The sequence below is a fragment of the Pelobates fuscus genome, chromosome 2 (assembly GCF_036172605.1).
Source record: "Pelobates fuscus isolate aPelFus1 chromosome 2, aPelFus1.pri, whole genome shotgun sequence".
NCBI classification, from domain to species: domain Eukaryota; kingdom Metazoa; phylum Chordata; class Amphibia; order Anura; family Pelobatidae; genus Pelobates; species Pelobates fuscus.
This window is the reverse complement of record NC_086318.1, coordinates 181,574,601-181,599,624: the sequence shown is the minus strand read 5'-3', so window position 1 is coordinate 181,599,624 and position 25,024 is coordinate 181,574,601. Positions and strand designations below refer to the sequence as shown.

The following is a 25,024-nucleotide window of genomic DNA, read 5'->3' as shown; positions in this document are numbered from 1 at the left end:
CACTCATTGACAGACACACACTCACAGACAGATACTCACAGATAGACAGACACAAACAGAGAGACACACACACTCACTGACAGACACACACACATTTACACATTCTTGCACACACATAATTTTCTTTATTGCTCCCTACCTTTGGGAGTCGATGTGGAACCTCTCCCTGGGGTCCAGTGGGGATCTTCTATCTGCTCCTCACTGCTCCCTCACGCGCAGTTTAGTGATGCCGGGTGCCGGAATATGACATCATATTCCAGAGCTCGGCTTCACTACAGACGGCGTGCGGAGTAGGAACACTGAGCTCCCTCGCTGGCCCTTCTCCCCGGCCGGGTAAATGTTAGCAGAATAGGCACCTGCAATGGCAGGAAAGCAGGTGCCTACTCTGCTTTAACACCAAGCGTGTACTCGCGGCTCGCCAGGCCGCAAAGATGTCCATTTGTGGCTGCATGCGGCCCATGGGCCGCGAGTTTGACATGTTTGCCTTTGAGTGACAAAGCTCTGGGGAACTGGGGAATCCAGCTGCATGGTTTTGCAAGTTAAAGGAACAAACTGACATAGCATCCCACCCACATAGGGAGGTATGGATGCCTAGCTACCCAGAGGAGCCTTCCACATGGGAGGGCTCCCATTCCCTTTTCCCTATTTAAGCACAGACCACCCTAGGGTTTGTGCTCAGTTGTTTTGTTGTCTCCCTAGAGTACAGAGCCAGATCCTGCCTGAAGTTATCTGATTAACCTCACCTGCCTGGATTTCCTGAATTAATCCCTGCCTGTCTGCAGTGGCGTACACACAACCCATGGGGCCCCGGTGCGAAAACTGATCCGTGGGCCCCCCCGCGCGCTTACTCTGTGCGGGCTGGGGCCGCAACACATGGCGGCGGGCAGCGGGTCGCAGGGCTGCGACCTGTGTGACCGCGGTATGTACGCCAGTGCATGCATAAACACATACACTTAAAGGACCACTACAGACACCCAGATCACATCAGCTCAATGAAGTGGTCTGGGTGCCAGGTCTCTAGTTTTAACCCTGCAGCTGAAAACATAGCCGTTTCAGAGAAACGGCTATGTTTCACTGAGGGTTAATCCAGCCTCTAGCGGCTGTCTCATTGACAGCCGCTAGAGGATTTTCTGCGATTCTCACTGTGAAAATCACAGTGAGAAGACGCTGAACGTCCATAGGAAAGCATTGAATAATGCTTTCCTATGGGCGGTTTGAATGCGCGCGTGGCTCTTGCCACGCATGCGCATTCGGAGCTGAGAGGCGGATCGGGGCGGAGAGATTCCCAGCGCCAAGGGAGTCCGGCGCTGGAGAAAGGTAAGTGCTTAAGACACACACACTCTCATGAACAGACGCACACATTTACTGACAGACACACACTCAGTGACAGACATACATACACACTCACTAACAGATGCACACAAACATACTCAGTAACAGACACACACACTAACACACACTCTAACACACACACACACACACACACACATTAACATACACTCACACACACACTCTAAGACTAACACACTAACACACACAATCTAACACTAACACACACTCACAAACACACACTAACATACACTCACACACTAACACACTCACACTATAACACACTCTAACACACTCACACACACTAACATACACTCACACACACTAACACTCACAAACACACACTAACATACAAACACACACTAACATACACTCACACACACTCACACTCACAAACATACACTCACAAACACACACTAACATACACTCACACACACACACTCACACACACTAACATACACTCACACACACTAACATACACTAACACTCACAAACACATTTTTTTTAAATCCCCCCAGCCTCCTTACCTGTGGGAGAGCTGAGGGGATTCCCTGGGGTCCAGTGGTGCTGCTGGGCTCCTGGGGGGCCGGTCACCCGGCGAGCAGTCAGGCTGGCCGGTCCTGCGGGCGCGCGAGGGGGAGCACTGTCTCCTGTGTGCTTCCTCTTCAGCTCCCTCGCGCGCCGCACTGATACCGGAGCCGGAAGATGACGTCATCTTCCGGCTCCGGTATCAGTGCGGTGCGCGAGGGAGCTGAAGAGGAAGCACCTAGGAGACAGTGCTCCCTCGCGCGCCTGCAGGACCGGCCAGCCGGGTGACAGCAGGGCCAGCCTCGGGGGGCCCTGAGGTGGCCGGCTCTTGGGCCCCCCAGGAGAAGAGGCTGGCCCAGTGACATACATACCGGGGTCGCAGGGCGGCCGGGCCCCCTGGTGGGCCGGGCCCGGTCGCAGCCGCGACCCCTGCGACCCCGGTATGTACGCCACTGCCTGTCTGGACTCTGGCTCTTTGCTTCCTGGATTTCCTGAATTAACGCCTGCAACCCTGTCCCATCCTTGGTTACCATTGCAACCCTGTTTCATCCCTGGTGAACTCCTGCAACCCTGTTCCAGCCTTGGTTTAACTCCTGCAATTCTACTACAACTTCAAGCAAGCCTTTCATTATTTGCCCAATGCTGAAGCTCTGGCAAAAGACTTTAATTTACCTTAAGAACTTTTGAAGATATTATTAAAGGGACACTCCAGGCACCCAGACCACTTCTGCTCATTGGAGTGGTCTGGGTGCCAACTCCCACTACTCCTAACCCTGTAAGTGTAATTATTGCAGTTTTTTATAAACTGCAATAATTACCTTGCAGGGTTAACTCCACCTCTAGTGGCTGTCTACTAGACATGTCTACTAGACAGCCACTAGAGGTCTCATCCTGGTCCATAGCACGGGAAACCTGTGCTAGAGCGTCGCTGGACGTCCTCACGCTGTGTGAGGACCTCCAGCGTCGCTCAAATCCCCATAAGAAAGCATTGAAATTCGTTTTCAATGCTTTCCTATGGGGAGACCTAATGCACATGCGCGGAATTGCCGCACATGCGCACTAGGTCTCCTCGGCCGGTGGGCGGGATCAGTCTCGCCCGCCGGCCGACGGAGCCAGTAGGAGGAGCGGCGCGAAGGAGGAGACAGCGGCGAGGGATGTCACCGCTGCCTCAGGTAAGTGACTGAAGGGGTTTTCACCCCTTCAGTAACTGGGGATTGGTGGGTGGGAGGGAGAGGGACCCTTGCAGGGTTAAGGGTAGTGGGAGTTGGCACCCAGACCACTCCAATGAGCAGAAGTGGTCTGGGTGCCTGGAGTGTCCCTTTAAAGGACCACTCTAGTGCCAGGAAAGCATACTCGTTTTCCTGGCACTAGAGTGCCCTGAGGGTGCCCCCACCCTCAGGGACCCCCTCCCGCCCGGCTCTGGAAAGGGGAAAGGGGTAAAAACTTACCTTTTTCCAGCGCTGGGCGGAGACATCTCCTCCTGCTCTCCTCCTCCGATCCTCCTCTTCTCCTCCCCGTCGGCTGAATGCGCATGTGCGGCAAGAGCTGCGCGCGCATTCAGCCGGTCACATAGGAAAGCAAAAACAATGCTTTCCTATGGACGCTGGCGTGCTCTCACTGTGAAAATCACAGTGAGAAGCACGCAAGCGCCTCTAGCGGCTGTCAATGAGACAGCCACTAGAGGACATAGGGGGAAGGCTTAACCCATTCATGGGGATTTGAGTTTATGAAAAAATGGGTTAACCCTAGAAGGACCTGGCACCCAGACCTCTTCATTAAGCTGAAGTGGTCTGGGTGCCTAGAGTGGTCCTTTAAGGTATTGTCTATTTTGCATTTGAAGTTTTTCATTATACTTATTTGCTTTATATAAAAAACCTTAAATTCAGTGACTGTGTACAGATAAAATCTCTGCACACCGGGCCCATTTACCCCAAACCCGTGACAATCTCTATGAGGAGATGCTGATTGGCCAGGGTGGTGTTTGGCTCCTCCCCCACCCCACTGTCTTGGCTGAGATCATCAGAAATGACTATCACAGCCAATCCAATGTTTACCTATCGAGAAGCATTGTGATTGTCTGAGATCTACAATTCTGATCTGATGAACTCCGCCCTCGATCTGCCAAGGAGACAGATTGGAGGTGGAACTAGCACCAGAGGATCTGCACGGCGCTGGAAAAAAAGGTGAGTTTACCTTTATTTAAGGTGGCAAAGGGGGAACCAAGGTGCTAAATAGTGGTTTTAAAACTATGGGGTCAATGTCTGTATTCCTGACCCTATAGTGTTCCTTTAACTCCTAGCTCAACTCCTAGCTTAAACTGATTAGAATTTTTTTTTACACTGCCCTGTTGAAAAGATTCCAATATTTTCAACTCAAATATGGTAAATATCAGCATATTTATGTTAGTGTGTGGAGGGGGGGGGGGGGGGAGGTGGCAATTTTAATCCCAGTCACTATTTTAAAAATACAGTACAAAAACAAAATAACACCAAAACTCTATAAGAAAGTGGCGAAACACAATTAGATAATTGTTCTCAATTTCCCAAAATTCTTTGCCGTTTTCTAACTTTTCTTTTGTTGCTTTCAATGCCTATATATTTCAGTCAATGCTGGTAGGACATGCCGGTGTTTAATCATCTACGCTGTTGCATGGTTTCGCAACTGTAGATTTCAAGATGCTGTTAAACCACCTTAACTACATATTGTCCCACAAACCATTTTTTGTTACTTATTGGTAATTTTTAAATATCTCAAACTGTTATTGGTCAAAAATAGAATTGTCATAAACATTTTGTGTTAGTTTCTTAAGAGTTAAATTAAATCCCTAAAAAGTGATTCTCTGATCATTGCATAAAGAATTGACTTCCTCTTGAGAAGTGAGCATTACTAAAGACATTTCAAACATGCTAAGCAGTAAACTATTTCTCTTATATACTGCATATCTCTAAACACTATCCAAGTTTTTTAAAAAAATTTTTGTACAGAACCTCCTTCCACCCGCTTTTAAAAAAATCCATTAACACATACCATTATTAAAATATCCACCAGTCCATTGTAAGGCATCAGATCACGATCAATAGAAATCACCCTGACTTTGACTTTTTGTCCAGGTTTATAAAAAACCTTGTCAGTTTGTATGAAAGAATATGTAGTTCTTTTTTGAGTTTCCAATGTAGTTTCTTTGGAGAAAATCAAATTATTCTGAGCTAAGCCCCTGACAGATAAATTGTAGGAAGAGGCTGAAGTATTCACTGGAATCTGCAAAACAAGATTAAAAACCAGTGATATATGCAAAAAGTTCACACTTTGATTTATTTACACTTATAATGTAAAGTAAGTTGTTTTGAAAGGTAAATGCAAATAGTGTGTGTGTGTGTGTGTGTGTGTGTGTGTGTGTGTGTGTGTGTGTGTGTTTTATTCTGTCCATATAATTAATAATGTGTGGATCTTATAATCTTATGTAAATAATAGAAATAATAGTTGACTCTCACAATATAAAACATAGGAGACTAAAGTGTGATACAGAAAAATCTTGCGATCATAGATATTGTGGTTTACAATTTTTAAGGACCCATCTGAAGGAATTATTTTCCATTAATCCATGGTACTGTAATCTTAAATCTTAGGGCAGCTCAGACCTACATATACTTGAAAGTCACACTGTGGCATCGAATTGCACAATACAGTTTGTATTGCATGTTGTGATGTCACTCACTCGTGCAAGAGGCAGATCAGGTTTTCAAATCCCATACTGCATGGTAGGTGACAACAGACTATGCATTAAATAGGTATCATTGGAAAATACCTGTCCAAGATAGGAGATACACTGTTGCCACCATTAACTCAGTCCCTCTCCCATTTTTAATGCCTGGAGAATGGCTGGTAAGACAGCAAAAGTACAATTCAGTCACCTCCTCTCCTGGCATATCAGTAATGAGAGATGGGCTTAAATAATGTTATCACCACCAATTGCAGGCAGAAAAAAATATTCAAATCATATTGGTTTAGTATATTTATAAAATTTCTGGTCAACTCAGTCTATGTTCAAACAAAATGACACACCAGCATAAATGTTAAACTGTGTACAGATAAGGAAGTTCATACTTACTGCAGGAATAGTAAGCAATCCAATAGTATCTGGGGGAGAACAAGATAATAGAGATTTAAATCACAGCAATTACTGAGATGAACACATCAATAATTAGAACCAGGCTTTACTGATGTCCAAGGTGTTCTTTAGCTTCAGACATCACCACATGGACTACATATATAAAATGATAGAATATAAGAAATGCTTGAATGAAATATAGACTCAACAGCTTGAGTACAAGTACAACTAATATATTTGGAACCACTGTTGGAAAAGGTGAATAGAAGTACTTATTAGCCCACGTGTTTTCTGCAGTGCCCTTTAAAATATGTCCATGTAGACCAGTGATAAAAAGGCATCTCTAACAGGTGCACACCGAAGGTGACTCCCATACAATAACCCATCAGGCAAACAACTCATCCCCCCCCCCCCACCACCACCTTCCTTATTTTGTTATTCCTCTTCTGTTTCTCTTTAATCTGTTGTTACTTCTGTTACACTCTAATCTTAACAGATACTGCCTAGACAGACGTGCATACCGGCAGATGTATACTCCATGGGCGAGGAAGGATGTCACATTGTCGCATGTAGCCCAGAGTACATGTACATGTAATCATTCTCTGCACATGTAATCCATGACGTATCAATGTATGCTATATGTTACGTGCCACAGTTGACGTTAATCCGGCACATAGAATGTCAATGTATAAGCAGTTAAGGTAAGCCGGATGCTCTGCTTTGTACTGTCTTGTATCCTAGCAAAACCTTCAATAAAAATTAGACAATGAAAAAAAAAAAAAGGCATCTCTAGACTAGGAGCACGTTAAGCATATGTGTAAGAACTTTGGTCACATATATTTACCAGAATGCTGAAGGAAAAGAACAAGACATTCTAAAAACATATAGATAAGTGGTGGAAGAATGCCGAGGAGGATCCCAAGACCAATAACACCCACTTACTTTCTACCTCAATGGCATTTCAACTAGCCCCATTTGTCTGTCTCCCTTCATAGTACATATAGACTGTCACTAACATAAATATGGTTTGTCACAAAATCAGAGAAAATTGTGGAATTGTAAGAATTGGAAATTTTACACCCAATCAGCAATTAGGATAAAATTGAAGGCGCAATCAATTTTTTATTGCAATTATACCTCTGCAAAGCACATTCAGTGAAGGATACGTGAGAGGTAAAATTATGTTTGTGAATGCTATAAAATCTAATATACATTAACTAAAACATAGGGGCATGTTCTAAAAAAGGGGCATGTCCTAAATATTGATAGTCAATACTCAAATCACCACAGGCCATTTACGGAATAGATCACTACAGGCTATACCAAAAATACCTAAAAATTAGACTGGATTTTAAAAATAAATCAATATTTCAGGAATGTATTTTATAATAGATTATAAAGTGATTAAGAGTCAAGTTACAGAACAGTACATTTTTCAATGAAGAATTATCATAATATAACACAAATACCAGCTACTGTACTTACCATTATAGAAGATACTGCTAGCATTTGCTAACACATTTCTTTGTAGATCAGCAATTTCAGCAATCACAGTCATTTCAGAGTAATTTGTTCCAAATACATGTACGGCAAGAGTAGTGTTAACTCCAGGGCATATATATTGGGGTAGTGTAATAAAGTGTGATGACCTGTGTTAAAAAATAAAATTGGTGTTATGACTGATTTTGTTTGGAGTTCTGTATATAGTATGTATTTTTTTTCCAACTTCCTGTGATGGATTTTTGCTAGCTTTCATGGTTTAACCAGCTACCCTTGTACCAATAAAGGTGCCGACATTTACTGTTCTAAGGTTCAGATATGCCTGTATGCAATTAACAATATCCTGTATGTGTTCATAATTTACCAAAAGAATACAAAATGTGTTTTGAGCACAGGATACCAATTTGGAGGAAATCTAATAACAGTATGTGAATGTGAATATAAGGTTTTATTCCAAAATAGTCAAAATAATATGTCAAAACATTCAGGATTATTCACTAAACAATGGATTTTGTCCAAATGGACAAATAAGGTTGACACAACTAAAATCCAACTGCATTGGCAATTCTCAGATTTACTAAAGCCAAAGATAGTCAGAATTTGGCCAGTCTGGCCGATTCTGTAACACTGGCTTGGATGAGTTCAGAAAATATCCAAATCTAAACCAATTTACAACGCTACAATCAACAATTTATCAACCGAATGCATCCAGCAGGTTATAATTCACTTGCTTTATGCAAGTATATGTAAATGTATAAAATATAAAAAAGAAGGCAAGAAAAATGTAGTAAAAATATAGAAAACATTTTTTTTTTTTTTTTTTAAAAAAGGGCAAAATATAAAAATAAAATAGTCTAGCTATAAAACTAAATAAAAAAGGGAGAGGGAGTGGAATATTTCAGCCCCGCTAAGGGTCGTTCATTTGGTGGGCTCTGAGGCAAAATGCTTTAAAACAGCTCAAACCACACGCTTCAAGCCTAACCTTGCCCTGCTGCACCAGCCCAGAGATGGGAAGAAATCACAGCAATGGAAATAATCCTGTTCCAGACCAAGATTGCCAGCTTCTAGTGGGGGTAGACTTGCGGCCTACAAAAGGCCTACTCGCAGCTATCGCGGGGAGGCGGCCGATCCCTCAGCATGTTGCTGCAAACTACTCTCGTAGTCTCCCCTTTCACCTCCCCTTCCCACCCCGGCCGGTGGGGGTTATCCCGTCACCTCCTATTTGTGCTGCGGTGGCTAGTGACCAGTAATTTATTCCATGTTCCAGCAAGCATGCCATGACGAGCAGTGGCCCTATGCACAGCACACTCCTAAAGGCAGATGCCACAGGCCCCATCAATCCTGAGGGAGTGATGTCCAGAGCTTTGTCAAAGCTAGACAGGCTTTTTGAAGAATTCTGGCAGAAGCTGTACCTCCGGTGCCTCACGCCTGTACTGCAGGCCCCTTCATCTCACTCACCTGGGAAGTCATCATTTTGACTGTCTGTGGATAGATTTTGACACAGTTGTATACTTTCATTAGAAATGTATGTTTTAGCATAGTCACTTGATCGCAATTGTGATCACGTGACTATGGTGTCTATTAACCATCTTTTTTAATTTACTTTGTTTGGTGACCTATGTATTTGTTTTATCTGTTTCATTTTGCAACAAATAATTATTTGTTGCTATATATTACATATATTAATAAATAGCTTTTGCTGTTTTATTATTTTTAATTTACTTTTCCGTTTACTTGGCATCCCGAAAGCATTATCTACACTGTGGACAACTGGAAAAAGAATCATAGGTGGAGATTGTACAGCCCATGCTACACATATAGAGCTGTTGGACTGTTCTAGAAACTGTAAGTTGCGTTTTATTATCACCCTTTTACCCTTTTAAACCAAATGTTTTTTTCTTTTTTGTTTTGGATGGTCTTTATGATCATTCATTCTACCGCTGAAACCACACTAAGATGTCTATATATCCATAAGTGGGGATTTGTACCATTACATGCTACTTATACTGAAGCTTGTTTTAAGCTCCATTCCACGTGAACTGGCTGTCACACTTCTGTGTACTATGTGTGTCCAATTTTGTTAAGACATACTATTCCATTTGGTCCTTCTTGTCCTTTGTTTTTTATGCACCTTTGGATCCAAACTACTACAAGGAATTAGATTTCCTCTCTTTAGCACAAAGCTAAAAAAATACCTGGGACTGTTTGCTATTTATGTATATTTTTTGTTCTTTTATTATTGCATTGTTTCCTGGCGATAATTGTTTATCATAACTTAAGTTATTTTGTGAAACCTTACTCCCTACTATATTTTCTATGTATTAGAGTGATATTTTTCTTTTTAGGTGTAAACTATTTTTCATTTTTTTTTGGTTATACACTATGTTTAGGGGTCTTTGAGGGGCTCCCCTTATCTCAGTTTTGCTGCCACTGTCGCTCTTTTATTAAGATATCTAGCGCTGAACCATCTCCTGTTGTCTTCAGTGTGAGTGAGTCTGCATGGATCAATGCATGTCTGTGTCAGTGTGGACAGTGTGTTTGTGTGTGTGTGTGTGTGTGTCTGCATGGGTCATTTTACATCTGCATGGGTAAGTGTGTGTATGAAGGGGTCAGTGTGAGTGTGTTTGCATAGGTCAGTATGTGTATCTGAATGGGTAAGTCTGTTTGTCTGCATGGGTCAACGTGAGTGTGTCTGCAAGGGACAGTGTACGTTTGTTGGCATGGGTCAGTGTGAATGTGTCTACATGGGTGAATGTGTGTCTACATGGGTGAGTGTCAGTGTGTCTGCATGAATCAGTATGTTTGTCTACATAGGTCAGTATGTGTGCCTGTATAGGTTAATGTGAGTGTGTCTGCCATGGGACAGTGTGAGTGTGTGTGTGTGTGTGTGTCTGCATGGGTCATTGAGTATCTGCATGGGTCGATGTGTCTATGAATAGGTCAGTGTGAGTGTGTGTTTGTGTGTGTGAGAGTATCTGCATGGCTTGATGTGTCTATGAATAGGTCAGTGTGAGTGTGTCTGCATGGGTCAATATGTGTGTCTGTATCCGTCAGTGTGTGTGTGTGTCTGCATGGATCAGAGTGTGTGTTTGCATGAGTTAGTGTGTGTCTGGATGGGTCAGTAGGTGTGTCTGCATGGGTCAGTGCCAGTGTATATGGATGGGTCAGTGTGTGCCTGCATGGGCCAGTGTGTGTGTTTTCATGGATCAGTGTGAGTGTCCAAGACTGCGAGCTGGGCATGACCTCATTGTGGCAGGTAGTAGCATTATGGAGCAGCCTACAGAGATTTGGGGACACTTCCCAGGGCACAGTGTTATGTGTTTAACAGGCTGGCCTAAAAATAAATTGATATGAAGCTTACTTGCACCTGTTCCAATTAGAGTGACCCAAATTACACAGTCTATTTGGTCTCCCAAGCGTGTTTTGTCTTTTTAAATAAATTAAATGTGGGAGAAGCAAATCTCTTCTGGGACCACTTCTATTCAAGCTATTTATAAATGATCTTGAAATAGGAATTTAAGTCATGTGTCAGAGTTTGCAGATTATGCAAAACTAGAAAAGATAATACAGTGTGAGCAAAATTTTACTTCACACAGGGCCGGCCTTAGGTGAGTTGGGCGCCATAGTAGCAGGGACGACAGGTGACAGTCATAGCTCACAACACAGGGGCCAGCGGTTCAATGGCAGAGATTCAAGACGTTCGCAAGGACGTGGGGCCGGACCACCGAGCTGAAAGGAAGCCTGAGCCTAAATAAACATTGATTTACAGTTCACAATATGACCATCTGCCCCTCAAGTTGATGTATTTGAATGGGGGAATAAGCCGGCATTACAGGGAGACCAGATGGAGGCTGAAGACCCCACAAATATAAAACTCTGAAGCTTCGGGCCAACTTGATGAAATGAGCCTGCTGCTGAAGTTGGAGACAATCTGTTCGTGTTCCGTGAACCATCACAATATGAAGGTGCCTGTCACTCTCAACTTGCAAGGGCGACCGGAGAGGTCATGCTACGGCCCCGCTCCCAACCCCCAAGACTGGGGGGGTTATCCCGATCACTTATTTTCCAGTTCCAAGTTGCAAGTTTCAACTTACAAGTTAATAGTTCTCAGCCTTCATTTGCTGGACTTTGGTTACATTTTCGGCCCTCTATATCCAGCCACTGCATAGGAGGCAGCACTTAAACTGCGGAGGCTCCCTTCTTGCCTTGCCAGGGAACAGATAAGAAGACTCTCAGCATACTTATCCAGGGGAATACCCACGCAATGCTCAGGTGCCTAGGAGGGACTGCCAACAAGCTATGGCAACGTGTAAACCAGGCTGTGTCAGGTCGGATAGCAGTGGTCTACAACTCTAGGTGAGCTGAGGGCCTGGACGGTGATGCCCCCTGCTGCTGTGAGCCTGGCTGGGCTGGACTGTCAGGGTCTGCAGCGGACCGTGGCTGCAGGGCCATGTGGCCTATGCTTTGTAGGAGAGGCCTGTGATGGAGGGGGCATGCGGAGGTGCCCTGTCTGACTTACCAGGACTCTGACGGGACAGTGGAGGTGAAGAGGCCGACCAGTCGGTGAACTCTACGGCAGGTGGTACCTAGAGCATATGACACCCGGGGTGGGGTCCTATTTGTTTGCACCTCCCCCACTCCCCCAACTTTAAAGGTAAAAAAACAACCAACATTTTTTTTAATGTATTTAGCACTGAGCAGTGTTTGTGTGTTTGAATGTAAGCATGTTTTTTGTATAGAGTATGTGTGAGTGAATGTAGGGGTGTGTTTGTATGTAGTGCTTGTGTTTAAATGCAAGCATGCATTTGAGTATAGTGTGGTTTTTGAATGCAGTGGTATGGTTATATAAAATGGTGGGAGTTTGTATGTAGTGTTGATGTTGAAATGCATGAGTGCATTTGTGTGTAGTGTTGGCGAGATTTTGAGATGTATGCACATATACACATACACACACACTGACACATGCAGATACATATACACACATGCAGATACAGAGAAACACATTCACACACAGATACACATTGACACACATGCAGACATTGTGGCGACTCTAGGAACAATATATAAGGGGGAGCTACATAAGATACCACAGTAAAAACGGGGGGGGGGGGGGAGGGGGGGGGGGATGAGCACTAAAACTTTTCACTTGGCGATGGGGTAATATGCTTCCAGCGACTGTCTGATGCCAGCATGCTGTGCTCTGCATGCTGGCATCTGACAACACATTTGCATAGAATTCACATTAGCCACCTAGATTTGTAGGGTGGCTGACACCTCTTAATTTTGATCTTTGTTTAGCAGATAACTCCCCTATTTGCTATCCTTATGTGGGATTGCCAAATTTAAGGACACCAAATAAGGAGCTATCTGCTAAACAGCACCCTCATTTGGTATCTTTAAATATGGAATTCTCACATAAAGGCACTAATTTAGGGAATTATCTACTAAAAAGCTAAAAGATCAAAATGAAAAAGCCCTTTTTTCTTAATTTCAGTTGTTTAGTAGCTAAATCCCTTATGTGTTATCCTTATGTGGAATTTCAATATGTAAGGACACCAAATAAGTGAGCTATCTACTAAACACATTTATATACACATTAGCACAATAGATGTATGTCTGTGTGTGTATATCTGTGGTTGTGTGTGCCTATATATATATATATATATATATATATATATACATATATACATATACATATACATACACACACAATCAAAGGCATAAACCCACATAACCACACACACAATCACAGACCTACACACACATAATCACAGCACACACTTAACCACAGAGATAACACACTCTACGGGGGGAGGGAGTCATAGAATGGGGGGTCCCTCGTGTGCTTGCTGCGCCGATGAGTTCTTAGTGGGGGCTTTGCCTGGTATGAGGTGACAGTGAAGATGTCAGCACCCCTGGGGGCCAGCTGGCGGTGTATCGGGTATGGCCCTATGAAGGCTTTACACTACTCCTCTACCTTACGTAAGAACTGGGGTATGGGCGGAGGCACGAGATACACACCTATGCAGGGGTAGATTCAACTTATGGCAGGTAGCTATCACCCCGTAAAACACACCCCCCTTGCTTAATCACTTAAATACTTATCTTTTAATTAATTAATTTATTTCCCTTTTATTTATTTATTTTTATAAACCTGGCTGTACGTGCTTGGACCAAGGTCCCTGGCCATGACTCGGATAGGGATCTTCACATTGGGCCCTATCCCACAAGCCCCATCTCATTCTTAATTATAAATTATAAAGGGATCAGCAAAGTAGTGTTTACTGTGCTTGCATATCTCAAAATGCTTTTCTGTGCAAAGTAGAACATGTTCTATACACAGGGTCTTAAGCATAGAGATAAATAGTTTGTATCAGATAACAGACATTTTTGATTATTAATATTTGGAAAGCGCTACAAATTCCTTAGCGCTTTGCAATGGGTGGACTAACAAACAGAGGCGGCTCTAGACTTTATGAGGCCTTAGGCGAAACACAAACATGAGGCCCCACTAACAAAAAAGTGTCACATATACACATTGATGCACTGTCTACCTGTGTATGTGCCTGAGAGTGTGTCTGACAGAGAGTATCCTTGTGTGTGCGAATGTATGTCTCTGTGAGCATGTTTGCGTTTTTGTCTGAGACCCTATGTGTATGGGGTAGCTGATGGTGAGAGGGAGCGGGGGGTGTGATGGTGAGAGGGAGCGGGGGGTGTGATGGTGAGAGGGAGCGGGGGGTGTGATGGTGAGAGGGAGCGGGGGGTGGGATGGTGAGAGGGAGCGGGGGGTGGGATGGTGAGAGGGAGCGGGGAGTGTGATGGTGAGAGGGAGCGGGGGGTGTGATGGTGAGAGGGAGCGGGGGTGATGGTGAAAGGGAGCAGGGGGGTGATGGTAATGTGAGAGGGAGCGGGGGGTGATGGTAATGTGAGAGGGAGTAATGCGAGAGTGAGAGGGGGTAATGCGAGAGTGAGAGGGGGTAATGCGAGAGTGAGAGGGGGTAATGCGAGAGTGAGAGGGGGTAATGCGAGAGTGAGAGGGGGTAATGCGAGAGTGAGAGGGGGTAATGTGAGAGTGGGGGGGCTAATGTGAGAGTGGGGGGGCTAATGTGAGAGTGGGGGGCTAATGTGAGAGTGGGGGGCTAATGTGAGAGTGGGGGGGCTAATGTGAGAGTGGGGGGCTAATGTGAGAGTGGGGGACTAATGTGAGAGTGGGGGCTAATGTGAGAGTGGGGGGTAATGTGAGTGGGGGAGGCTGAGGGTGGTGACGGAGGGTTATGCTGAGGGTAGTGATGATGAGGGTGGTGGGGGGTAATGCTGAGGGTGGTGAGGGGCGATGCTGAGGGTGGTGAGGGGCGATGCGGAGGGTGGTGAGGGGCGATGCTGAGGGTGGTGATGCTGAGGGTGGTGATGCTGAGGGTGGTGGGGGGTGAGGCTGAGGGGGGTGAGGGGGGTGATGTTGAGGGTGGTGGTGGGTGGTGAAGCTGAGGGTGGTGAGGGGTGATGCTGAGGGTGGTGGGAGGTGAGGCTGAGGGTGGCGGGGGTTTATGGGGGATGGTGAGGCTGAGGGTGGTGGGGGTGAGGGTGAAGGGGTAATGGTGAGGGTGGTGGGGGTGAGGCTGAGGGTGGGGAGGGGTGATGGTGGTGGGGGTGAAGCTGAGGGTGGTGGGGGGTGATGGTGGTGAGGCTGAGGGTGGTGATGGTGGGTGATGGTGGTGGGGGGTGAGGCTGAGGGTGGTGGGGGGTGATGGTGAGGGTGGTGGGGGGTGATGGTGAGGGTGGGGAGGGGTGATGGTGGTGGGGGTGAGGCTGAGGAGGGGTGATGGTGGTGGGGGTGAGGCTGAGGGTGGTGGGGGTGATGGGGGTGGGGGGTGAATCTGAGGGTGATGGTGGTGGGGAGTGAGGCTGAGGGTGGTGGGGGTGATGGTGGTGGTGGGTGGTGAGGCTGAGGATGGTGGGGGGTGATGGTGGTGGGGGGTGAAGCTGAGGGTGGTGGGGGGTGATGGTGGTGGTGGGGGTGAGGCTGAGGGTGGTGGGGGTGATGGTGGTGGGGGGTGAGGCTGAGGGTGGTGGGGGTGATGGTGGTGGGGAGTGAGGCTGAGGGTGGTGATGGTGGTGGTGGGTGGTGAGGCTGAGGGTGGTTGGGGGTGATGGTGGTGGGGGTGAGGCTGAGGGTGGTGGGGGTGATGGTGGTGGGGGGTGAAGCTGAGGGTGGTGGTGGGGGGTGAGGCTGAGGGTGGTGGGGGTGATGGTGAGGGTGGGGAGGGGTGGTGGGGGTGAGGCTGAGGGTGGTGGGGGTGATGGTGGTGGGGGGTGAAGCTGAGGGTGGTGGGGGTGATGGTGGTGGTGGGGGGTAAGCCTGAGGGTGGTGGGGGTGAGGCTGAGGGTGGTGGGGGTGATGGTGGTAGTGGGGGTGAGGCTGAGGGTGGTGGGGGTGAGCCTGAGGGGGGTGGGGGGTGATAGGGAGGGAGAGCCTACCTTTCCCTGGTGGTCCAGTGGGCTCCCTGGTGGTCCGGTGGCCACTGCTCACGGTCTGCAGCTCCTCAGAGCTGCAGACTGTGTAATCTCGCGAGATTTCAGAGCGTTGCCGTGGTAACCCGCGGCAACGCTCTGATTGGCCAATTCTCGCGAATCACATGGTCTGCAGCTCTGCACACTGCGGAGCTGCAGACCAGTGTCTGCGGTGGCTGGCCGGGCAGCCAGGAGGGGCCTCGCACCCGGCGGCATACCGGGCAAGCCGCCGGGCCCCCTCCTGGTGTCAGGTCCTCGGTCACTGACCGAGGACCTGACACACTCTGCCAACAGGCGGTTTAGGCGGCCGCGAGGCCCCCGCCAGCGCGAGGCCTTAGGCGGCCGCCTAAACCGCCTAATTAGAGAGCCGCCTCTGCTAACAAACATGTAATTGTAACCAGACACACAGAAACAGAGGGGTTGAAGGCCCTGCTCAAAGAGCTTACATGCTAGAGGGAGTAGGGTAAAGTGACACAAAGGTTAGGGAAGTAGATTGGTAGAATAGTATACAATGAAGACTTAGTGTGGGGTTTTGGAGCCATTAACTGTTTAATTGATATGCTTTTGTGAAAAAGTTAGTTTTTAATGATTTTTTGAAGGAGTGGAGACTAGATGAGCACTGAAAAGGGAAGGGAGTTCCACAGTAATGATGCAGCACTAGAGAAGTCTTGAATGTGAGCATCAGAGGTGGGAGTACGAACCGACGATAGACGCAGGTCTTCAGCAGATCATAGGGGCCTAGGCGGGACATATTTGTGTAGGGAGGGTAGATAGGTGGGAGTAGCATTATGTAGAGATTTGAAAGTAAGAACAGGAATTTTATGTAGAGCTCTATATCTTACAGGAAGCCAATGCAGGGACTGACAGAGGGGTAAGGGCGTGGGAGGTGCAGGCGGACAGAAAGATGAGCCTCGCCACCGCATTCATTGATGAAACTGTAAATACCTTTAAGTCTATTTAAATAATAGTATAACAAAAAGAAGCAAATTGCACAAAGCATTTCCACTGTTACACTCTTTAAAAAAAATCTGAATGGAAATAAATAGTAAGTAAACAGGACATAAGAAGTATCACCAACTTTGGGGAGGGAGGGGGGGTAGTTTTTAAGAAATTACCAAATAGATTTTCAGTTGCTTCCCAATTTAACCATGCAGAAATTTGCCAATTATAAGATTAGTGAGACACAATCACTAAGTGTAAGTAATGCAGCATTTAGTTTAAAATATAACTAGAGAGGTATCTGTATGGAAGTATGGAAGAGATCATAAAATATTAGGTACTACTTATTTCTTCGGTTCTGCGGTAAAAACACTGCAATAACAACAGCATAGCCAAACAAAAACATATATTAAAATAATGACAGGAAAAATAAAATATTCACTAAGAGAAAAAAATCAAATAATCTACTAATACACCTAAGGAATTTGCCTAAGAACACAGAGATTATGTAATAGCATATTTGGAAATGTCTCACACTAAGATGGGTGTCAGCCAAATTAACAAACTGACTAGTTATTAAATCCTCAAGCTAGATAAAAACTTTGTATTAGTGCAAAATGTGATTAGTAACAGGATTTCTTAAGGCAGAAAATAGAGCTCTCCTGTATTCATGTAGGTCTTTAAATTTTTTATAAATCCATCTTCTGGCTTTTGTTTTATAAATGAACAGCTTACCAGCTACTAAGCCAGAAGACAAAACCCCAGATAAATTAATTCTGAAACAAAGCTCCTTTGAACTGTTAGCCAGGTTTTCTTAAAAAAAAAAAAAAAAAAAAATAGATTTTAAAAAAAATAGCATTTTTATGCATTTAATATATATATATATATATATATATATATATATATATATATATATATATATATATATATATATATATATATATATATATATTACATTTTTAGAAATTCAAATTGAATTCAAAGTGGATTTCAAATGTAAGGCGAACTGGATGAATAGCTAAATTGGAGATATTTTCTAGTTTACCTATTTTTAGCTTAAATTTTAATTTAAATTTAGGTCACTTTGAATTTCTGGCAATTTTTGCTTTAGTGAATAAATCTGATACTATTAAAAGTTTTTTTTTACCATCATTCACACTTTCTTTAATTTTTTTTTATTGCTAAAAATATATAGAAAATATTTATCATCTGTAAAATAAAAGTTAGAAAATGGTGTACAACTCAGGAGGTCTTACCATGCATCAGCCGCGTATAGGAAGCAAATTACAAGTATTGTATGCCTCACACCAGGAGGTCCAAGAAGGTGCATCCTTGCTAATTCTCTGAGTATGTAGAAGGCTTCTATCAGTGAGACGAATGGTTTCCAGGTTTCAGGAAAAGAATGTAGGTTTCTACAGGATGCTTTCTTTTCAACCTTTTAATAACGAGCACCACCCATGACAATTTACCTCTGTTGGTACACACCTTCTAAATTAATCTTCTCATTGATACAGGGAAAACCTTATTGTGATTTAGTCACTATTGCTTAAACTCTACCTAATACATTGGAAATGACTCATTATCTCTACATTTAATATGATATTGCAACATGATGTTTGTTTTATGTTTGTTTTTATTTGCAATTATTGCTGGAGTCTCATAAATACCAATATTAGATTAAAGTTAGAATATATACTTTGCAGGGAAATAACATTTTTTTTCACATATTGGTTAACTTTAGTAGAAAGTTACTATATCAATTTACAAATAAAATACCGATTAATTGTGCAGACTTTACAGATTCTCAATGTATTTATAAAGCACACATATTGTGTATACTAGTGAATATGGTTTGCAGAAAAACTAGAAGAGACATGGCAAAATTAAAGTTGTCCCAAAATGCACTATTAAATACAGTATGTTCCACTTTGCTTCAGGAGCAGTCTTCAGCCATCATAAAAAAGTGCAGAAGTGTAACACCCAACCCTGAAGGAGATTGCAGTGTGGGAGCGGAGAGACAGGTAAGTGGTGACAGTTTCCTTTAAAGTGCGTAGAACTACAAATCACACAAGCTTTATATTTTGTTGTGCGAGCATTAACAACATGCTTGGATAGTCACGACAGCTATATCAAGTCCAATGGTGATAGAGTATAACATTAGCATGGCATATATGGTGACAGCAGATTTTTTTAAATGTTAAGAGTAGATTCCAGATTACAACAACAGAGAGTTAAAGTGTGGAAAGAGTAGTTTTCGGTCTGACAATAAGATTGGTATAAGGCCAACATGCCTTTGATGTATAGGTACAGGGAAACAACAATTATACACCATGTGGGGACCCGTAAGGCAATATAGTAGGAAGGGGCTAACACATAGCTTAGGCTGCAGTAGGCAACAAGAATTAACAGAGGGTACTGACGTGGTACCTAATGTGGTGTAAAAACAGCTCCCTGTCAATAACCAAGTTGTGAAGTGGTCGGATAGGAGCTAAAGGGGGAGGTGGTGAAGTGGAGCCAGCATATACGGGTTTTACCCGGTTCTGGCGGAGGGTGAACACCGGGTAGTTGTCCTGCTGTGAGTGTGCAGGAAACCTGGGGTTGTGCATTGTGTATGTGAAACTGGGGGTAAAACCCAACTTAAATAAGTATAAAAAGAAAGAAAGAAAACATGAAAAAACAATAGTCAGTGGTTCAGGTGATCTTCATCCCTGAAGTGACCCTAGAAACTGGAACAAACAGGACGATGTTGGCTGGATTGTCCCGTTTGTTCTAGCTTCTAGGGCACATGAGGCCCATATCTGCCAGGACAGTGTCCATCTCCGCGATGTCCACTGTCCGTGACGGTGTCCTGATGCTGTATGAGGGGAACGTGCGCTGGTCCCCAACGGTATGTCACACCTTTGGCTGCTAATGTCGCTGCTGCGGGCAAAGGGACTTTTGCTATTGTATGGTTGTGCGTGGTAGGTCAGAGAAAAACGTTAAGTCCATGTCTTCGAAGCGGTAGGGACCCTTGACCCCACCCATGAAAGCAGACTTGTCTTGCCCATTTTGAAATTTGACCAGGAGGTCACCTGTTGCAGAGCTTGCGAGTTGTGGTGGCTTGGGTAGGTGGAACATGCCATCCAGCTGCATCCCTTTAGCTTGCTTAGGGGGTAGGAGGGCCATAAAGAGCCTTCTCAGGAAATTGGACAGCTCAGCTGGGGATACAGTGTTGGAGAGGCCTTGAATTTTAACGTACTTCCACCTATGTTTGTCCTCCATAGCTGCTAGTTAGTGGGTGAGTGTAGTGTGAGCTGAGGTAAGGTCCTTGACCTGCTTCTGGAGCTCTGTCACCTGTGCTGTTTGTGTTTGAGTGATCTGTTCCACTGGCATAGGTTTGAGAAGAAAGAGGTAAGTATCTCTGTGGTAACCGGGAGACCCGCCGTCGGCTGTGTTGGCTTGGGAGGCCCTTTATACCGAAGATTATAAAGGGTGAAACAACCTTTTATTCACATGCCCAATTCCAGGACCATTAGTCGATGGGGGGTCTAATGCACATGCGTGGCGAGCATGCACATTTGGCCTTCCCCATGTTAAAGCATTGCCTCAATGCTTTCCTATGGGATTTTCTCTGACACTCAATGTCCTTGTACAGAGAGTGAGGACGTCCGGCCATCGTTTTACTGAGGCAAACTACATGAAACTCCAGGAAGCCCTGTATGCGCTCTCTGGAAGACAGCTACTAGAGCCAATTGTAGTACTGAAATGTAAACATTGCAGTTTCTCTAAAACTGCAATGTTTTCCATTCAGATGAAGTGGTCTGGGTGCATACAGTGTCCCTTTAAGAGGGAATTTATAAAATATGTTTAAAATAAAAAATGCCTTAAATACTGTATTCTCACTTTAAAAAGGGAAAAGGAATGGCTAGGCCTACATGATATAATAGATTAAATCTATTTTTCTGAATTTACAAAAAAATAATAAATGTTTGCCGTATGTTACACTATTAACCTGCATCTTTCGCAGCACTCCCTCATGGCTTCCTTTTCCATGCATGCACACAGTTCAGCCTTTAACAGCACTGAATGAGTTGCTTTTAATTCACCACCAGGTAGCAGATAGTTATGTGAACTACAAACAGGTAGTGACACCCTTACTATATGTCTTCTTTGGTGTCCTCTCCTTCTAATGCATACATTTGTTAAGGATGTCTTTTTCTGGAGTGAGGGACGTGGCTAAAGAGGAAGGCTTATAGTATATCATTATGCAAAACATTTATTTTTTGTGCAAAAACAATAAAGATTGACCATGCAAAAAAAAAAAAAACAACAACAACAACAACAAAATACAATTTCAAATTCAATTTGTATTGGATATTGGAGTTTGCGTTTAAGCTACAGGTATAGCTTGAACAGAATAACAGAACCCTCAATTATACTAACTTCTTCGGGATTCTTCTATAGAAGAGAATGCATAATCTACTTTCTCACTTCACTATAGCTCCAACTTCAGAGATATTTGATTATTACTTTTGCTAAATGCAATATTTTATCTTGACCATCATCTATGACACCACTTTAATCCTGATTTCCCTTTTAGTCCTGCTTTACATATTCGTAAGAATAGAGAAATAGAGAAAACTCCCCCCAAATAATTTTTTTTAGGATTACAGCCAATTGTCTATCTTTCTTCATTCATTGAATGCATGATCTAGAGTCTTGGGCACTGGCGTACATACTGCGGTCACAGGGGTCACGGCTGCGACCGGGCACCAGCCTCCAGGCAGCCCGGCTGCCCTGCAACCTGGTATGTATGCCAGTGTAGCCACATTTTGCCAGCCTCTTCTCCTGGGGGGCCCAGGAGCTGGCCACCTCAGGGCCTCCCGAGGCTGGGAGTGGCTTCACTTTGCCGGAGGGATGGCTGGTGCGCGAGGGAGCACTCTCCCCTGAGTGCTCTCTGTCCAACTCCCTCGCGTCCACTGTACTGATGCCAGAGCACGCGGTAAAATGAACCCCAGATCGCCGCATTTGCGGCGATCGCGGGGTTAATGGTGCTCTGGTCTGCCTCTGTATTAGAGGCAGACCGGGAGCACCGGATGGGGCTGTCCCAGCACATGTGCCCGCTCTGACGGCACTGTAGCTTCACAAAATTGTGCCAAAGACATACAATGGGGGTGTCATTTTACTCAGCAGATGTAACAGAACACAAAATAAAACTTTGTACAGGAATAGCACACACCAACTTTACAAAATACACACGAGAAGTTCTTTGTTATAAGTTTGTGTGCCAAAACCCCCAAAAAATAAAATTTTACTCCAATATTTAGCAGAGATTGGCGGTGAAATGGCTACGTAGAAAGTGTCAAAACAACCTTAGGTAAATAGCCTTTTATAGTTACCAAAAAAAAACGCGCTAAATCGATCTGTAAACATAAAAAACACACATAATAGTGCAGACCATCTGGTAATAATAATATAAGAAATAGGAGTGATAGGAGAAAAACTCACATGTCCCAGAGCCCTATCACCCCTGGCTCTGGGTTTGTAAGGCTCTTTGGAAGAGGGGATATCCCCACACTGCAGGATCTTCCACAGAATGTATCAGCTGGTGATTCCGTTTTGCTGTGTGTAGGAAAAAGAAGGGCAGGACCTCCAATTGAATAATATCACAATTCAGTTTATTTGTACAAAAGAAGTTAAAAACCCTTACTTGGGATGTGGTGGGTATAAACTCGCAGAGTCACCCACATAAAAGCATGAGACAAATATATCCGAAAAACGCTTCCTGGTTGCAGTCCGGTCACGTGATCGCTTCCGGGTCCGCCCTCCAATGACGTCCGTGTGACGCGTTTCGCCCGCCTCCACAGGCTTCTTCCGAGCCTTTTATGGCTATTAAGCTTACAAGACAAACATACCAAATTCTAAAATCGCTCCACATTAAACGTTTATTTTACTCCTTGTGCTTTGTGACCTGTAACTACCAAAAAAACGTAATTTTATATTTGACACATTATATATTCTGTAAATCAGAACAACTAAAATTTATTTTTAATTACTTTCCTTAACCTGCACTAATTGTGCACACATTATTATTGCAAAAACTGTAAAAGAAAACATAAAATTTTTCATTTGTTTTGCATTTTTCTGTATTTTTTTATAACAAATAAGCATATATGTTACATCAAATTAAAGCCCTTTCTGTCCTTTAAAAAACGGTATATAATATGCGTTGGTGCAATAAATTAGTCGAATGCAAATTGCAGTTGAACGCAAACAGCAAAAAATGCAAAACATTCCGTTGTCATTAAGTGAAAGACAAGCTTCAAAAGCTCTGTCCTTAAGGGGTTAAAAGGATACTCTAAGTACCAACATAACGTTAGCTTAATAAAAATGTTTTGTTGTATAAATTAACCCCCATTCTAACTGTACAATTCTCTGTAATTATGGTGTTAAATTATTTTGTTTATTCAGCCTCAACACACCTCACCTAGCTTTTACTCACAGTGCCCCATACACATTTTGTAAAAAGATGTTTGATTTTTACATTTCCCTTATTGCAGTGTGTTAATTTAGAAATGTTTATCTCCTGCTCTGTTAATTGCCTGTGAGAGCCTGCAACAGCCTCCTACTGAGGATTGAAGTTCAATTATTGTACAGCTCTACGGAATTTGCTGGCACTATATAAATAATAAAATAATAAATAAATGCAGTTCTGTGTTTGTGTATACTGTTGACATTTGAATGTAGTAGTATGTGTGAGTAATTTTGGCAATTGTCTGGAGGAGTGCGTTTATGCATAGCCTTGGCATTTCAATTCAGTTGTTTGTTTGTTATGTAGTGATGTTGTTTCAATGCTGCAATGTTTTGTGTGTAGTGTTGGCATTTATTTGCTGGGATGAATGCACATATACACATATACTGCCACACACACAGATACACACACACAGCCACACTCTGACAGACACATACACACACAGATACACATCGACACGCACACAGATACACATATATAAAAGTCATAATTTACATATTTTAGCAATACTATTGTTTTCATATCTTATTAGTGCAGTAGGGTGGCTACCATGGGGTCCAGAGGGATCTGGCTGCAGCAGGTGCTGCGTGAGGCTGATTGAGTCTCAAACTAATTCAGGCTCTCTGACAGTTCTCCCCCTCCTCTCTCTGCATCCTCCTCTCCCTCACCATGAGACTCTCTGTATGCTGGTAGAAAGTGACCTTTACTGATTTCATCTAACAGGGGCCAAGTCCTGTGTGCTTTTAAAGAGTCACATCGCCCATCCAGGCTCCTGATTGGAGATCAAAGTGCCAAATAAATACTAAATATTTACTTAAGTAAAACAGGTACAACACACTTCCTCCTAAATAAAAAAAATGGATGTGCAATGCAAAATCCTAACGTGAAAATTGAAGCACTACAAATATATAAACAAGCTTACCCTTATATATTTATATATATATATATATATGGAATAAAACTGCAAATGACAGATAAAAGAAAAAAAAACAACAACAATAGTGTGATACTGTTTTTACACTCACATGGGATGGAGCTTAATTTGATGACTGTAATCTTTCTTTCTAAATTATGTATTATGTAGCTCAATGTCTTTATAAAGCCTATGGGTTACTAAAGTTTTAAAAAAAAAACTATCCATTTCATCTGTGGCTGACTGAGTTTTCTTATTATATCAACACATTTCCAGTTACCTAAAATTCTTTGTAAACCCATGAAAACAAGACCGTGGGGAATACCCTCATGTTTGTAATTAAAATGTGCAGATACGTTATGTGTCTCATACTTATATTTTATATTTCCATTGTGTTCTTCCATCCTTTTATACAGGGGATGTTTTGTCCTGTCTATATAGCATTATCTGCTGGAACACATCATTAAATACATTACTTGATTAGCATGACAATTATTAATTGTTTAATTACATAATTTTTACATAATTTTACATGTCTTCTTTTGCTACTTATTTACAGAGGCTAGACACGAACCGCAACCAAAACAAAACCTTTTTTGTACATCTAAAAAAATATTTAGGGTCATTTTTCATAGGACTATCTATCACTATCTTTATCGTTTATCTTATCATTTAAAGTAGTGTTCCT

At 43.5% G+C, this 25,024-nt stretch overlaps 1 protein-coding gene across 1 annotated transcript in view; it reads right to left on the bottom strand.

Annotated features, from left to right (window-relative positions):
* The window catches only part of LOC134586988 (CD109 antigen-like), a 98,562-nt gene extending 80,261 nt beyond the window's left edge, over positions 1-18,301 (bottom strand). Inside the window, exons 1-4 of the mRNA XM_063442989.1 lie at positions 18,169-18,301; positions 7,451-7,614; positions 5,966-5,994; positions 4,885-5,115 (exon numbers count right to left, since the gene is read on the bottom strand). Coding sequence (XP_063299059.1) covers positions 4,885-5,115; positions 5,966-5,994; positions 7,451-7,614; positions 18,169-18,242 — 498 coding nt within the window. The 5' untranslated portion in view covers positions 18,243-18,301. The remainder of the gene's footprint in view (positions 1-4,884; positions 5,116-5,965; positions 5,995-7,450; positions 7,615-18,168) is intronic.
* Between the last annotated feature and the right edge of the window lie 6,723 nt (positions 18,302-25,024).